This window comes from Otolemur garnettii, unplaced genomic scaffold (genome assembly GCF_000181295.1).
Source record: "Otolemur garnettii isolate 467f Iridium unplaced genomic scaffold, OtoGar3 scaffold00031, whole genome shotgun sequence".
Lineage (NCBI taxonomy): Eukaryota > Metazoa > Chordata > Mammalia > Primates > Galagidae > Otolemur > Otolemur garnettii.
Window position 1 is genome coordinate 6,340,834 of NW_003852426.1, and position 17,651 is coordinate 6,358,484.

Genomic DNA, 17,651 nt, shown 5'->3' on the forward strand with positions numbered 1-17,651 from the left:
TAAGGCGCCAGCCACATACACCTAAGGTGGCGGGTTCGAATCCCCAGCCCGGACCCGCCAAACAACAATGACGGCTGCAACCAAAAAACAGCCGGGCGTTGTGGCGGGTGCCTGTGGTCCCAGCTACTTGGGAGGCGGAGGCAAGAGACTCGCTTTAGCCCAGGAGTTGGAGGTTGCTGTGAGCTGTAATGCCATGGCACTCTACCCAGGGGGATAGCTTGAGGCTCTGTCTCAAAAGAAAAGGTTACTGGACAAGAAGTGAAGGTCACAACCAGAGCATTTGTTTGTTTGGGGAACATAAAGTGGGAGGGGTAGGACTAGAACACTACTACTTGGAAAAATTCCAAAGCAGTCCTTCCCTCATTTTCTCAACCTAAAGGTACAAGCCTATAGGACAAAGCTGTTTAAGTCTAGCAAAATATATACAGTCACGTTTCTAGTCAAAAGCTTAATGTACAAAACAGGGAGATATGTGGGAGCACCATGTGGGAATAAAAGAAGGAATATAAGATGCAGTCCTTGAGGCTCTAGGGTGGCTGGGTCTTTGGAAATGCAGGGGGTGGTACATGTTGCTTGTGCCAGTGCAACTGCTGCTGGAGCCCCCACAGGTGAGCCTGAGATGGAAACATGGGCAAGAACAGATACTGTTTCTGGAATGAAAGGCAACTGCCAAATTCTCTCTTCTCCACCTGGATAGGTATGAAAAGAAAAGGCCTCGGGTTGGCAGGTTTTTTTCCTTGTATCCCTGGGCCACAGGGCTGGTGGTCCCTGTGGCCCTGCAAAAATTGGGATAACTACTCAGAACCCCAGTACAGGCCTCCTCATGACTCCTGGGAAGGGTACGACACGTTCAGCACTGGAAAGCTGCACCCTACTCCCCCAAGGAGCTGCTTGGCAGAATGTGAACCTTTTTGTCCTCAACCCAGGAAAAAAAAAGTACAAAAAGAACAAGTCTAGGAACAAATAAGGGAACAAGTCTTGGATTCTGCCCAAAAAAGTTTTAAAAAAAAGAAAAAAGCTGACACATAGGAACAAAATAAGAACATCGAGCTCCTCGGCTGTGTGTCAGCTGTGCTATGTCAGTCGTCCCATACTTTAGTAGCTGTGTTGGAGACAAAAGACAAACTTGATAATGAAAAGCACAATATACAAATAAACCCCATCTAGCTCCACCACCCACTGATATAAAATGCTGATTCACAGGAAGTAGATGGACAAGGAATCTACCATGATTTGAGAGAAGTTGGTATTTTCTCACCTTTTCGAAACTCTTAAGCGTAACTTCATATATAAGCTCAGCATTGGGTTCAATGCCAAATTTAGGCTTCCCTGCCTCTCCAAAACCGTATCTGAAATGGACAGTAAAAAATAAAACTTTAAAAGAATTGGTGTATTTCCAGGCACTTCCTTCAGTATTTTCAGGCATTGTATTAACAAGCACCATACATCAGAAACCCTGAAGACAAACCAGATGTTGATGTGAAGACACAGCACCAAATACCACTGCTGTGGTTTAGTCAGAAACCAGGCTAGATGTAGTTTTCTTTTCTCCTTCACATTCAACACGTAATGCAACACCTGTACTCCTTAGGACAGCTTGCTTAATGGGATTTTAAATGTCACTGCCTTTTTCTCTGACTTTATATCTAGTTCTTTTTATAAAACAGCCATCATTTAGCTATTAGGAATTTCCTCCTAAGCTTTATCAGCAAGAAGGCCGGAGAAGACACAGGCACTATAATTGTCACAGTGGTGTTTGTTAGAGGTATGTTTTAGTTGCTTTTAACTTTATTTTTTTTTAATTTTTATTAAATCATAGCTGTGTACATTAATGCAGTCTAAGCTTTTAACTTTAAAGTGCTGTCACCTTCCAATAGTAACAGACAGATAAGTGTGTGTGATAAGAGGGGGAGTAAGGCTTACAAAACAGGAAAGAAATAAGTTTTCACAGTATTTCTTTAAGATTTTTAAAAAGCATGCTAGGAAACACAAATAATATAACAAATACATAATCTAAAATGGCAGCCCTAGCAAGCTCTTCAAGAGAAACACCCTTATGGCTCTGTACCTACCTATCATATTGTAAAATGCCCAATGCCAAAACTTACTGAATAAAATAACTAGGGTTATATAATTTGTTTTCTGGGGAGATCATTTAAACTCTCTAACAAATTGAACATACTCAAGAAGCAGATATTTACTAGAATTTACTAGAACTCTACTGCAGCTCTGTCTCCAATTCTCTCTGAGCAAAGGGATGAGAGTGGGAATACTCCCATCTTACTGCTTATACATACCTCTTTCTTTACCCTTTGCCTGAATTTTCCAGGAAAAAAAAATGCTTACTCACTCACTTCCACTATTACACAAGAAAATGGAAGCTGCAGCGAGAGCCACAGAGATACAATGAGAGCTGGTGGGAATGAGGTGTGGTGGTTTTAATAGCAGGGCAAAGGGTATCCTCAGCAAAAAAACAAAAAATGACATAATTACCAGTGGCCAATTTTAGGAAGTGGTGGCTAGTTTTCTACTTTGAGCTTGTAAATCTATGGACCTTGTATTTCATTTTTGCTATCTGGTAAATAAAGAATATTCCTTTACTGCTAGAGACTAGATAGGTAGGTGAGTCCTACATGCACGCATTTGAGAGCATGTTGTGTTTGGAGTCCTATACTAAGCAGGTATACATGTGACAGATGATCTAGCACTTGCCTTAAACCAGCAGCTCTTTTTCTTTCTTTTTTTTTTTTTTTTGACAGAGCCTCAAGCTGTCCCCCTGGGTAGAGTGCCATGGCATTACAGCTCACAGCAACCTCCAACTCCTGGGCTCAAGCGAGTCTCCTGCCTCCGCCTCCCAAGTAGCTGGGACCACAGGCGCCTGCCACAACACCCGGCTATTTTTTGGTTGCAGCCGTCATTGTTGTTTGGCAGGTCCGGGCTGGGGATTCGAACCCGCCACCTTAGGTGTATGTGGCTGGCGCCTTAGCTGGTTGAGCTATAGGCGCCGAGCCCAACCAGCAGCTCTTAAGCAGGATGCTTTTAACCCCTCATCCCTCTAGGGGACGTTTGGTAATGTCTAGATACATTTCAGGTTGTCACAATTAGAAAGGTGCTACACTTACTGGTATCTAGTGTGTAGAGGCCAAAAACACTGCTAAATATCCTACAATGCACAGGATAGCCCCCCACAACCATATCCAGCCCCAAATGTCAATAGTGCTGAGTATAAGAAAATCTACCTTAAAGGAACTCACAAACAGGGGTCCTGTGGCAGGGGTGGGGAGAGCAGGGGCTGGATCAAGGGAGGCACCCAAGTGCCCTGACTATTATTGATGGGATGAAAGAAGACTAACAGAGGACATTATTTCTACAATCTTTCCTGGATTAAAATGAAGCAATTCTGTCAAGAAGTATGTGGAGCATGTCATCCTGAAGCAGCATCAACTCTCACCGAGCTGTTCTGGGACTTCCATATTATACAGAGAGCAGCCTGACTCAGGATAGATCAGTATGGGCAAACAAGAAACCAGGGCACCAAATTCATCTTACTGAAACATAAAATACCACAATGGAATTCCAGGACTTATCCAAAAGATAGCTGGGCTATAGTAACAGAATGAATTCAGTATTGATGTCTTTGAATTAACAGTTGCCTCCAGAGTTCAGAGATACAAACAATGACTATTCATGACCATTAAGCCTTTATGTGTGTACAAGAGGCTCTTGTGTGACAAGGTCTCATGGCTCCCTTTTTACAGATGAAGAAACTGAGGCTCAGAGAGAAGTGCTTCCTGAGAAGTCACACAAAGAAGCAGTGGCAGAGCCCAGATTTAAACTCAGTCCTTGTGTGTCTTCAGAAAACTGTTTAGTTTTGTGACCTACACTGCCTTATAATTAGACACTATTGCTCTTGGCAGCCTGTGTTTTTGTCTGGGGTTGGTACAGGACAGAAATACAAGGAAAGGAAGGAAAAGAAAAAAGTTAAAACTATCCACACTTTACCTAAAGCAAAAAAGATTACTCAGCCACTGTACTTAAAACGACATAGAGGAAAGACATTGTTCCAATGCGAGCAAAAACTGGGTTCTTTGGAAGTATTTTATGAATTCCTTATTATGAAAATATTCTGCCAAAAAGTCTACCAGAGTAAAAGAAAAGGTATGTCTTGAAATTTTTGGAGAATGAAATACAGATGACACTAGGAGCTTATATTTCCAACAGCTGTATTTACAATAGTCATATCAGAGGCAATGCTCTGCAGAAGTGGGACTCTGAAGAAAACAAGTAAATTCATTGCACGCACCACAAACACGCCTGGTGTGTAGTGTGTGCACATGTGGTGTAATTTTCTACACACGTGGACAGTATCATGCGACGCACATACAGTCTCACGTTGCACAGGTTGTACTCTATGTAATTCTGCAGCATACCAACTGGCACCTGGAACAGAAATAACATGTTCCTAACGACGCTAAATTATACAAACTTTTATTTGTAGAAATCTATGAAAACTTGCTGACTACTTTTATGCCTGAACAAAATATGAAAAATTTTCCATATGTGAAAATGGGATTTTCTTTTTCTTGTGTTCTGAGGGTAGGATGGAAGAGAAACAGCCATCACAACAGCAATAACGGCTAATCTCCTGAGGGACTGTGTGCCACATATTTTGCTGAGTGCTTCAGGTGCATTATGTCATTTAGTCCTTCACAATGTGATGAGGTAGATGCTGTTATTCCCTTTTATAGAAGGGGAAACTGAGGCTTCGAAGAGTTAAGTGCTTTGCCCAGGTGCACACAGCTGGTGAAAACAGAGCAGAGTTTAACCAATTAGGATACGACAAACAGTTTAGTCCTGTAAGAACTATCTGTGTTAAAAAATACAAGGATAACTTCTGTTTCTCTCTGCCACTAAACCTGAGATATATATCCCCACAACCGCCTTGTCAGCTAGGTTAAAATATAATGAACTAAATCATAAAATACTATACGCTCACAATACGTAAAGAACTTATCCTTAATGAAAACATACATTAGACATCAATCCCTCCCCTGAGTTTAGAATTGCTATAATTTTGGAATGTTGATTAAAAGTAATGAGAGATTTATATGGATATTAGAGGAGATAGTTTTCTCTATGCTCTACTGGATGAAAAAAAGTTCCTTCCAGAAACAGAGAATTAGCTTCACCTGAGAGTGAACTGCAACTATAAAGTAAAGAGATACATGGAAGTGGGGCTACAACAGTGTTAAAAGGAATAGGGTAGAGAAAAAGAAGGCAAATACAAGGGTGCTTCAGTGCTCAGGGTAGTAGAGCGTTTGGGAAGGATTTTCAAGTGGTAATGGCATGGCTAACACATCACCTCAAAAATATGATTATGAGTCAGGTGTCAGGGCAAAAGTAAATTGGCCACTGGATTAGAAGCTACACAAAGGCAAAAGACTATACAAAAGGCACGGTACTACCTATGGGCAAAAGCAGGTCATTAGAATTCTCAATAACTCAAAATTCTACTGTCTGAAATCCATGGCGCCAGACGGAGGATGTACTAGATCAACAGTTGTACTTTCATGCAAACAATCAAAATACCCTCATTTCTCTCAGGGGTCTATTTCTCAAGATAGAAGGGTTAGATAAATGGTATAATTTTAGATCTAACAATAATACCAAACATTGTGTTCACAAGAGACTGTCAGTGTCTGATAGTTCTAAGCCTGGAAGTGCTAATGGATATCCTTATAATGGAAAAAATGTAGGCAAAAAATGAGTCATCTCCGTTGCCTTCAGATCCAGGAAGAACACCCTTTGTGTAGGGACTCTCTATAAGAACAGGTGGCACAAATTCAAGTGGTAGTAAATCATTCAAGGGCTGCTTTGAGTCCCATCCTCCCATGTTTTACTGTCTCCTGCTTAATTTAGAGATAAGGGGAAGAGAGGGCAAGAGAACCACATGTAAGAAGGGTCAATAGCTGCCCAATATGGTGGGCAAAACAAATAATACAAAAAGCAAAACTAGTCTTTCCTTGACACACATCAATCAAGTAAACATGTTTATAAACCTCCATGATATTGTAAGGCCCATTAATTTACCTGATGAGGAATTATAGCCTGCTTTCTTGCTATTGTCGTATCAACTTCACTGAAAACGTCAAAATGTTGAATTTTGAAAAACGAGCATATCCTTGATCTATAGGTAACTTCATTGTGCTCTGAACTGTGATGCTGCTTACCGTGGTCCAAGATATAAAATACATTGTTCTTCTCGTTGCATTTTCTCCAGGGCTTTGTCAATTCCGATAGGAATGTCGTGGTCTTCACCTTCACCAACAGTGAATACCACATTTCTGCGATCAAACATCCTTCCGCCACAGTGGCCTTCCAGATGAACTGAGGGTGAGGAGAAAGGCTAGTTAACAAAGGGGCCCCTCAGGACTGGCTAATTTAGTGGGGTGATAAGTGAGGCCAAGAATGCAGCAAATGCCATTTCCCCTTTCTCATTTCATCAAGAGACACACATGTCATATCTTGCTGAAGCTTAGTCTACTCAGTCCAAAAATTTAAGAGCAACCATATTTTCTTTCTGTTTTAAGCTGTACTTATAATTACTGACAAACTGGAAACACAGGTTTAATCTAAGCCTACTATAAGAAGTTTCCTCATAGCACAAGGTCAAGAACAATTTGATTATTTACTAGATAATTATCAAAATTCCACAAATTTAATTTCAAATATATAATAGCTTAAATACATTATACAACTGCAAATTGGCTTCAGAGCTTAGGCAAGAAAAAACAACCAAGTGGCTATTTCCCTGATAATATGCAAAGGTTAACTGAATATAGCAGCTCTTTAAAAGTTCTAATCTCATTCATAAATATATTTGAATAAGAATGGAAAATCTAGGGTGGCACTTGTGGCTCAAAGGAGTAGGGTGCCCGCCCCATTTACTGGAGGTGGCGGGTTCAAACCTGGCCCCGGCCAAAAACGGCAAAAAAAAAAAAAAAAAAGAAAGAAAATCCAAAGGCAACATCAATAACTAATTTAGCTGTATCCTTTGGTAGAAATAATAAATGTAGCCGGGCATGATGGCTTTCACCTGTAATCCTAGCACTCAGGTAGATCGCTTGAGTTTTTTGGGTTTTTTTGTAGAGACAGAGTCTCACTTTGTTGCCCTTGGTAGAGTGCTGTGGCATCACACAGCTCACAGCAACCTCCAACTCCTGGGCTTAAGTGATTCTCTTGCCTCAGCCTCTCGAGTAGCTGGGACTATAGGCGCCTGCTACAACACCCGGGCCTTTTAGTTGCAGTTCGGCCAGGGCCAGGTTTGAACCTGTCACCCTTGGCATATGGGGCCGGCGCCCTACTCACTGAGCCACAGGTGCTGCTGGAGTGCTTGAGTTTAATAACAGCCAAGTATGGAGAATCCTCAAAGAACTCACACTAGACCCCCCCATTTGACCCTGTATTCCTATTACTGGGCATCTACCCAGAAGAAAAAAATCATTTTACCACAAGAACACTTGCACTAGACTGTTTACTGCAGCTCAATTTATAACTGCCAAATTGTGGAAACAACCTAAATGCCCACCAATCTGGGAATGGATTAATAAGTTGTGGTATATGTATACCATGGAATACTGTTCAGCCACTATAAAGGATGTGACTTTACATCTTTTGTATTAATTTGGATGGAGTTGAAATACCTTCTTCTTAGTAAAGCATCACAAGAATGGAGAATTAAGAATCCAATGTACTCAATTCTGATATGAGGACAACTGATGCCAGTACATGGAGGGGGAGGGGAACGAGGGATCGGAGAGAGGGAAGGAGGGAGGGGTGTGGGGCCTTGGTGTGTGACACACATCTTGGGAATGGGACACTATTATTAGACGGACTTTACCCAGCAAATGCAAGCAGTGTAAACTAGCTCTTTGTACCCTCAATGATTCCCCAACAACAAAAAATAAGAATTACGATAATTAAAAAAAAAATCATTCTATGCTTCTAAAAAAAAAAGATCAGCCTGAGTAAAAGCAAGACCCCATCTCTAAAAATAGCCAGGCATTGTGGCAAGCACTTATAGTCCCAGATACTCGGGAGGCTGAGGCAAGAGGATCACCTGGGCCCAAGAGTTTGAGTTTGCTGTGAGCTATGATGCCATGGCACTCTACCCAAGGCAACAAAGTGAGAATGTCTCAAAAAAAAAAAAAATTGGCCAGGCGTTGTGGCAGGCACCTGTAGTTTCAGCTACTTGGGAGGCTGAGGCAAGAGAACTGCTTAAGTCCAAGAGTTTGAGGTTGCTATGAGCTGTGATACCACGGCACTCTACTAAGGGTGACACAGTGAGACTGTCTCAAAAAAAAAAAAAGACCCAGAAATAATAAATGTAAAGTATGAAAGCATCAGTAGACTACTACAGCTTCACAAATTAAATTCTGAATACAGATATACTTTTTTTCTTTATTAGTTACTCTTTTTCTCTAGGAAGAGCAATTATCTAAAACTTTACAACTACTTTTAATATTAAGGGTATTTATTCCTTTCTGCTTAGGTCTTTGACTCAGTAAGAAAAATGATGGCTGTATGCTAGTGTAATAGTCACCAAACAATTATAATAATTTGTCTTTCATAAGAAAATTTCTACTTCTGTTATGTAATAACCTATATTGAAACCTATTTCCTAAAATGTTGCTTTTGTTTTGTTTTGTTTTCTTTTTTTGAGACAGAGTCTTACTCTCTTGCCTGGGCTAGAGTGCCAGGACCTCAGCCTAGCTCACAGCAACTTCAAACTCCTAGGTTTAAGTGATCATCCTACCTCAGCTTCCCAAGTAGCTGGGACTACAGGCACATACCACAGTGCTGGGCTAATTTTTCTATTTTTAGTAGAGATGGGGTCTCGTTCTTGTCCAGACTGGTCTTGAACTCCTGAGTTCAAGCAATCCACCTGCCTCGGCCTTGTAGAGTGCTAGAATTACAGGTGTGAGCCACGCCTGGCCAATGCTGCTTTCCTTAGACTGGTTACTTTACAGAGACTAAAAATCCCTTGTTCTGTTATATTCATCCCATATCCAATAAGACAACCATTATCTTTCAAATAAAAATTCAACTTACTCCACTTTTGAACTACATGATCCCTTGAAGGTCCTTAGAACTCTGTGATTCTATGACCCAGTAAGAGAACCCTCAGTACAGTCCAGAAACCAGCTTCAAAGCTAGTTCCTGTAACCATTTGACTAAATTACTTTTAGCCCAGGCCTGAGAAATGAGAGAAAGCACAGCGCCAACAGCAGTAGTATAGATACTAGGGCCAAAATGCCACCTGGACATTTCTGCTCTAAAGCTCTATACTCTTTTCTAACTCACTAGGATTAACACTACCCTCTCATTTGTTCTCATCATAGATACAGAATAGAATTTAGGAAGCTTGGGCCAAACGAGAGAGGGCCTGACTCCCATGTCAGCTCCTTCAAACAAGGGCTAGAGCTGGACTGGGTGGAGCTGGCTATGGCATTTTGTTTTATGTCCACACTCAAGAATGCAGATGATTCCCTCTGTTGTACTCACTTGTGGAATACTGCAAATAAATAGATAAAATAAAACTTAATTAACTTGCAGCATATTACAAATTCTTCTGAATTGGAAAATATTTTAAAATAAATTCAACTTCATTATTTTCAAATATAGACATGCATCACGTAAAGATGTGGATATGTACATTCTGAGAAATGTCATTGGGCGATTTCATCTTTGTGGTAACATCATAGAGTGTACTTCTACAAACTTAGACGGTATAGCCTGTTGTTACTGGGCTACACACCTGTATACCAGGTCACTCTGCTGAATGCTGCAGGCCACTGTAACATAATAGTAAGCATTTGTGTATCTAAACATAGAAATGGTACAGTAAAAATATGGTATTATAATCTTATCAGACCACTGTCATATATGTGGACCATCATTGCCCAAAATGTTATATGGTGCATGATTCCATACATTCTAGAGATGTTCTTTGGGGAGTCACAGGCTCAAGATATTTTGACTAGAGTGAAAGGCAATGTTGCTAAAGGTGTTAAGAATTCTTAAAAGTTTGCATTCCCAAGTATTTTAAAATCTGCTCAGAAAATTTAGACTAATGGCTGAGACCTGGCATAAAGAAAGATTTGCTGAGCAAAGTGAACATTCATTCTTATGTTGTGGAATGTCTCAAGTCTTAAGCTACATTATCCTAACAGCTCACAGCTTAATTTACAGGCCTTTTTGTCTGAGTCTTATTGTTAGAAGTATCATCTTCCTCCCTAAAGGAAAGTACATTTAGTGGGGGAGGAAATTATCAGTACATTTTTTGTGGCTTTTGGTTGATCAAGCTTGAATGTGTTTTCAAAACAGGAAATCCAGAGACTCTGCAAAGGATTCCTGCCTGTGTGTCAGTTTCCTAGGCTGGTTTTCAACTTGATACAGGTTCTTGATATTAAAATTACATAAATAATTTCAGAAGTTCTCTTTAGATGTGATAACCCATCATTAGGAGAAAAAAGGATTGGCTACTAATAAACATGTTGGGAAAGATAAATGAAGGAAGCAAGCTAAAAATAAAAGGTCATACCATAACAAAGGCATAATTAAAAAAGCAAATTCCTACATTCCTTGTAGCTAGTCTCTGAGCAAGACAATAAATGAAAGAACCAATGTTTGTGGCCACCTAGTAGGAAGGTAAAACATTGTGATGGCTTAAATAAATACTTTCTACTTTATATATGAACTAATCTTCTTTTCTGGAAAATCTAACTCTTCAAAATTGAACCTGAGCAAGCACTACCTACAGTACCATAAAATCTCAAACTGATATGCATGCATACACATACACCCCTCAGTTTATATGTGTATAAAAAAACACCACCTGGCTCGGAGCCTGTGGCTCAAGTGGCTAAGGCGTCAGCCACATACACCTAACGTGGCGAGTTCAAATCCAGCCCATGTCCGTCAAACAACAATGATGGCTACAACCAAAAAAAATAGCCAGGCGTTGTGGTGGGTGCCTGTGGTCCCAGCTACTTGGGAGGCGTAGGCAGGAGACTCGCTTGAGCCCAGAAGTTGGAGGTTGCTGTGAGCTGTGATGCTATGGCACTCTACCCAGGGGGACAGCTTGAGGCTCTGTCTCAAAAAAACAAAAAAACCCACCACCTGTAATATTGTCAGTATCTGGAATGTCAGAGCAAAAGGAGGTATTATAGCCTATTGGTAGGTTAACTGGTTTCTAAACTTGTCCGCTGGTGGGACAAGTTCTATAGACTGCTGACAAGAACTCTTACCACTGCCTGTGGCTCCTTCAGGAGCCTCTCTCCTGGTGACGATGCAGATGTCCTGGCTTCCACAGATTCAGGTACTCTTTTTTATATCATCTTAACAATTGCTACAAAACAAAATCATGGCAGTCCTGGCTGTGGAAGACCTATGGTTACTTTTGACCTGGCATCTTCTAGTGCAAATACTCACTTAATAAATATTTAATAATAACTATCATGACTCACTGGGAGCTCAGTCTCCAGGGCTCAGGAGGTCTGTTGCTAATCCCAACCAGCATGATTTACAGGAAGTAAATCATCTATGACGTGCCCAAAGAGAATAAAAGTACATACAGGATGCTTCTACTTAGGGCTTTTTTGGTAGAGAAAGAAATAAACAAGTTAAAAAGAGACAATATTTTTTCTTGTCTTAAAGTCTATGTAACTAAAGGGGGGGAGGTCCTCCAAACCCCACAAAGTCAAACCAAACCAAATTACCCAAGCTTAGCTGCGTAATCCGAGTGTAACCACATCAAGTGAGCTGCAAAACATCACTTAAACTAGAGCTCTGACTTATTGTTCTCTTACTGCCCTAGAGCAATTTTGTTTTGAAGAGCACAGAACACCCTGTTCTGAATGTGGCTGGCACATGAACTCGATGTGCTGACAGCAATTTGTACTCCGATTAAAATAGGGAGAAAAAAGGAAAGAGAATACATAGCAGTAACAAAAACTGGAATGCAAGAACCTCAAAACTACAAAATTTGTATTTTAGGAAGCAAAACTGAGAAAGAGGCTCCATAACTTAAAAAAAAAAGTGCTGTAAATGCTCCAGCCTAAAGATGTTAGCTCTGGTAAGTGTCTGTTTTTCCCTCTTCTAATTATAGCAGTTGGTGTCTGATAGCTTTGCACTCATTCTCAAAACAATTACTGGGTCATGGGGATCTGAATGGGAATGTTGTAATGGCATTGCTACTAGACAAAACTGGTCATCTGGCCAGAGGAAACCAGGTTGTGACAGGTTACTCCTGCTAGGCAAGGGTTTTCTCTGCTGCTAATTCATGCCAAAGGACTTTCTTTCTGCCTGTCTCCTGTTTAATAGAATAGTGCATCTGAGAGAGGAGGATCTTAATAACCCTCTGAAAAAAAGGTGAGGCATCTTCATCACTGATAAGAGAAACAGTTCCATCAGGCATAGTGATCACATTTCCCACAGCTGCCCATCTTCCTCCTCTGCACCATTTTGTACTATTTAAGATGAACGAACCTCTTGCTGTAAAACTGCCTATAGACTGAGAGACGCATGCTGAGAGCAGGTATAGAACAAAATAACATTCATGCAAATGATTTCTATTCTATCGTCTGAACAAAAAGCATATATCCAACAATAAATTCTCCACCAAGCACAGGCATGGTGATGCACATCTGTAGTCCCTCAGCTACTCAAGAGGCTGAGGTAGGAGGATGCACTGAGCTCGGGCATTTGAGTGTAGCTTGTGCAACACAGTGAGACTTCATCTCTAATAATAACATTTAAGCCTGGTGTGTTGGCTCACGATTGTAATCCTAGCATTCTGGGAGGCCGAGGCAGGTGTACTGCTTGAGCTTAGGAGTTTGAGACCAGCCTGAGCCAGAGCGAGTCCCCTGTCTCTAACAATAGGTGGATGTTGTGGAGGGCGCCTGTAGTCCCAGCTACTTGGGAGGCTGAGGTAAGAGGATTGTTTGAGCCTGGGAGTTGGAGGTTGCTGTGAACACCATGGTGTTCTACCAAGGTAAGAAAGTGAAACTCTGTCTCATAAAAAATAGATAAAAAATAAAAATAAAATAAAATAAAAATTTCCAGTAACACAAATCCTCAGCACTCTTCCTTCACACCAGCAAAGCACTTGCATTCCATAGGAAGCCATTCCCATTCTAACACTAACAACTGTAGCTTTCGGCAAGGTAATTTAATTTAAATTATTGAAGCCCAGTTTCTTCATCTATAGAATACAGATAGTAACTATTAGCTAACTCATGATTGTTGAGAGTATTAGGTTAGGTCATGAATTAGAGCTTTTAACTCAGTCTGACATGCATTCATTTATATGTTGCAGTGTCTGCCATGTGAAAACACTGTGTTAAGTGTGGAGTTCAGAGATGAACTCGATGAATCTTAGCTATGGTTATTTCCTGTAATTAGTGGTAAATTATGCCAGATTAAACATGTTTTAGAATTCCATATAATAAAACATTTAATGGCTCTACACATAAAGCTGTCAAAGTATGAATAAAACTCCTACTTGTGCCTCACAGTGCCCAGAACACAGTTCAGGGTTAGAGAGTAAATATTTATTTAATGACAAGCCTGAAAACAGGGCATTAAGAACAGGGTGGTAATTTTCAGTAATTTATGGGAATTTTTCTTTTTGAATCTATTGATATTACTATGAAATTCCAGAGGCTATTCAAATTCTAGAATGATATGAAGCTTTTGTTTTTTAATACTATTCTAAAATAAGTGATCAGTTAGCTGGATTTTTTTATAACTAAGACTATTTTCTACTATGATTTTATTCTACCTAAAGACTGAAGATAGTAACTATATAAACCCCAATTTTTTTTTTTTTTTGAGACAGAGCCTCAAGCTGTCCCCCTGGGTAGAGTGCCGTGGCATTACAGCTCACAGCAACCTCCAACTCCCGGGCTCAAGCGAGTCTCTTGCCTCCGCCTCCCAAGTAGCTGGGACCACAGGCGCCCGCCACAACGCCCGGCTATTTTTTGGTTGCAGCCATCATTGTTGTTTGGCGGGTCCGGGCTGGGGATTCGAACCCGCCACCTTAGGTGTATGTGGCTGGCGCCTTAATAAACCCCAATTTTTAAAATTTTATTTATTTATTTTTGAGACAGGGTCTCACTCTGTTGCAGGGCTGGTGTGCAGCCTCAAGTTCTTGGGCTCAGGCCATCCTTTTGCTTTAGCCTCCATGCAGCTGGGACTATATAGCACATGTTACCACACCTGGCTGAGTTTTGACACTGGCTCTTGCTCAGGCTGGTCTTGAACTCCTGGCTTTAAGTGACTCTTGTATTTCAGATTCCTAAAGGGCTAGAATTACAATATAACTACCGCATCTGGTTCCCTAAATCCAAAATATTAAAAGAAGAAACACTGACCATTTTAAGCCAAGTGATATACTACATTTTGTGAAAACACATCATAAAATGGGTTTTAAGAATTTGAGCTCTCTCCCTGGACTTATTTGCCTGGACATTCATAAATACTTCAGAGAATGTAAAAAATAAAATTAAAAAAAAAAAAAACCTCATAGCTTTATCACATCTCAACGTGGGCATACCTAGAATCTTTACTCTATTTTTAATTTTTTTTTTTTTTTGAGACAGAGTCTTGCTTTGTTGCCCTCGGTAGAGTGCTATAGTGTCACAGCTTACAGCAACTTCCAACTTATGGGCTTAAGTGATTCTCTTGCCTCTAGTTTCCCAAGTAGCAGGGACTGTAGGTGCCTGCCACAATGCCTGGCTATGTTTTGGTTGCAGTTGTCATTGTTGGCCCAGGCTGGATTCGTACCCACAAGCCTGGCTGTATGTGGCTGGTGCTGTAACCACTGTGTTACAGGTGCCAAGTCTCGATTTTTTTTTTTTTTTGAGACAGAATCTCACTTTCTTGCCCCCAGTAGAGTGCCATGGTGTTGTAGCTCCTGGCAACCTAAAATTCTTGAGCTCGAGCAATCCTCCTGCCTCAGCCTTCCAAGTAGCTGGGATTACAGATGCCCTCCATAACACCTAGCTAGTTTTTTAGAGCCAGATTTTCACTGTGGCTTAGGCTGGTCTCGAACTCCTGAGCTTAGGCAATCCACCCACCTCAGCCTCTCAGAGTGCTGGAATTATAGGCATGAGCCACAGCACCTAGCCTCTATTTCTATTTCTTTCTTTCTTTCTTTCTTTTTTTTTTTTTTGAGACATAGTCTTAAGTGGTTGCCCTGGGTAGAGTGCTATGGCATTATAGCTCACAGCAAGCTCAAACTCTTGGGCTCAAGCAATTCTCTAGCCTTGACCTCCCAAGTAGCTGGACTATAGGTGCCCACCACAATGCCCAGCTATTTTTTTTTAGAAACGGGGTCTTGCTCTGGCTGATTACGAACCTGTGAGCTCAGGCAATCCACCTGAGTGCTAGGATTACAGGTGTGAGCCACTGTGCCCTTTTTTTTTTTTTTGAGACAGAGTCTTACTTTGTCACCTTTGGTACAGTGCCATAGTGTCATAGCTCATAGCAACCTCAAACCCCTGGGCTTAAGTGATTCTCTTGCCTCAGCCTCCCAAGTAGCGGGGACTACAGGCACCCGCCACAATGCCCAGCTACTTTGTTGTTGTAGTTGCTATTCTTAGAGACAAGGTCTCGCTCTGGCTCAGGCTGGTCTTGAACCTCTGAGTTCAGGCAATCCACTTACCTTGGCCTCCCAAGTACTGGTATTATAGGCGTGAGCCACCTTGCTGGGTCCCTTGGCCTCTATTTCTAAATTTTGGTACCTTTTTGTTTTTGGTGTTTCATTTACAAAGAACATATAGCTAGATTTCATTATTCTCACTTTATGAGAACTTTTGCCTTTAACAGGTGACTTTACCTCATTCATGTTTTTTGTAATAACTGATAGGAGTAGCCTTATTCTTGTTTTAAATTTTCCATGCAGTTATTTTATTTTTTTCTTTATAATTTTTTCTGAATTGATGAGGTTATCCTTGTTCTTTTATTTTCCTACTCCATGTGCAGGGGTCCTCAAACTACGGCCCATGGGCCACATGCGGCCTGCTGAGGACATTTATCTGGCCCGCCGAGTGATTTTGCTGCCACTGCCTGTCCTGCTTAGCAGCTGACTCGTCCTGGGGCCCACAGTCCAGCCCTCCAACGGTCTGAGGGACAGTGAACTGGCCCCCTGTTTAAAAAGTTAGAGGATCCCTGCATAGTGTGGTTTGGAAGTTCTACATGCTAGTCTTACTAGTATCTTCTTTCCTCTTTTTTTTTTTGCAGACAGAGTGTCACTGTGTTGCCCCACACTAGAGTGCTGTGGCATCAGCCTCACTTATACCTCCAACTTCTGGGTCAAGCAATCCTCCTGTCTCCGTCTCCCAAGGAGCTGAGACTACAGGCACCAGCCATGAAGTCCAGCTAAATTTTCTACTTTTTAGTAGAGACAGGGTCTCACTCTTGCTTAGGTTGGTCTCAAACTCCTCAGTTCAAGCAATCCTCTTTCCTCAGCCTTCTAAGAATGTTGGGATTATGGGCATGAGCCACTGTGTGCAGCCTCTTATAAGTAGTTTCCATTAGATTTTGAACAAATCATTTAAGGTATATATATCTTTATAAATGTTAAGAGTTAATCAGCATAATTTCTCCTAGAATAAGAAAACAATTTTAGAGAATTTTGCTTCTCCTCTTCACTTCCTACTCTCACCAAATCTTGTTAAAGTGACTGAGAACCTAGGTTCAGACTGTGGCAGTGATTCCCAACCTTTTTGGCACCAGGGACCAGTTTCATGGAGGACTATTTTCCATAGGTGTGCTGGGGTGGGGTGGGAGTGGGGATCTGACTAGAGGTGGAGCTTAGGCAGTGATGTGATAGGAGTGGCTACAAATACAGATGAAGCTTCACTGGCTTGCTATTCACCTCCTGCTACATGACCACATTCCTATTCGGCCATAAAGCAGTACCAGTCCCGGGGGTTGGGACTGCAGCTTCAGGATAAATATATCCAATATGGGATGTATTTATGGGAATTACTTTTTTGCTCACTATTGTTTCTTATGCTTTGAGTTGTTAGTTCTTGGCTTTCATGTTTTAGAATATCCTACACTATTTTTTCAAAAAGTGTATGAGTTTGTATATTCTAAAAAGTTAAATTTTGTTCCCATGCCTAAATGACAGTTTGGCTGAATATAGAACTTTGATTCAAAAAACTTACAGCTAGGCTCGAGGCGTGTGGCTCAAGCGGCTAAGGTGCCAACCACATACACCTAAGCTAAGGTGACCAGACGTCCCGCTTTTGGCGGGACAGTCCTGATTCTTAACAATTTGTCCCGTGTTTTAAAAAAAGTCCCGGTTTTTGGAAGGAATGCACGACAAGCTAAGGGACAGCGGGAGAATGGGAAGGGAATATACGGCTGCTGAAAAGGTTAATGTAACTCCATTTGGGAACAAAGAGGTTAATGCAACTCCATTTGGGAATGAAGAGGTTAATGTAACTTCATTTGGAAATGAAAAGGCTAATGTAAACTCCCTACTCCCCTCCTAGGCAGGTATCAGAAGGAGACTGGCTCCCTCCCTTGCTTCTAGGCAAGGACAATTAGCTCAGAAGGAGCCAAACAAACAAGTAGCC

General features: G+C 41.2%; 1 protein-coding gene across 5 annotated transcripts in view; it reads right to left on the reverse strand.

Annotated features, from left to right (window-relative positions):
- The window catches only part of FKBP5 (FK506 binding protein 5), a 114,791-nt gene that overhangs the window by 19,889 nt on the left and 77,251 nt on the right, over nt 1-17,651 (reverse strand). For all 5 annotated transcript variants that reach the window (XM_003789130.2, XM_023512806.1, XM_023512807.1 and 2 more), the window contains exons 6-7: nt 6,231-6,387; nt 1,259-1,349 (exon numbers count right to left, since the gene is read on the reverse strand). In XM_003789130.2, coding sequence (XP_003789178.1) covers nt 1,259-1,349; nt 6,231-6,387 — 248 coding nt within the window. The remainder of the gene's footprint in view (nt 1-1,258; nt 1,350-6,230; nt 6,388-17,651) is intronic.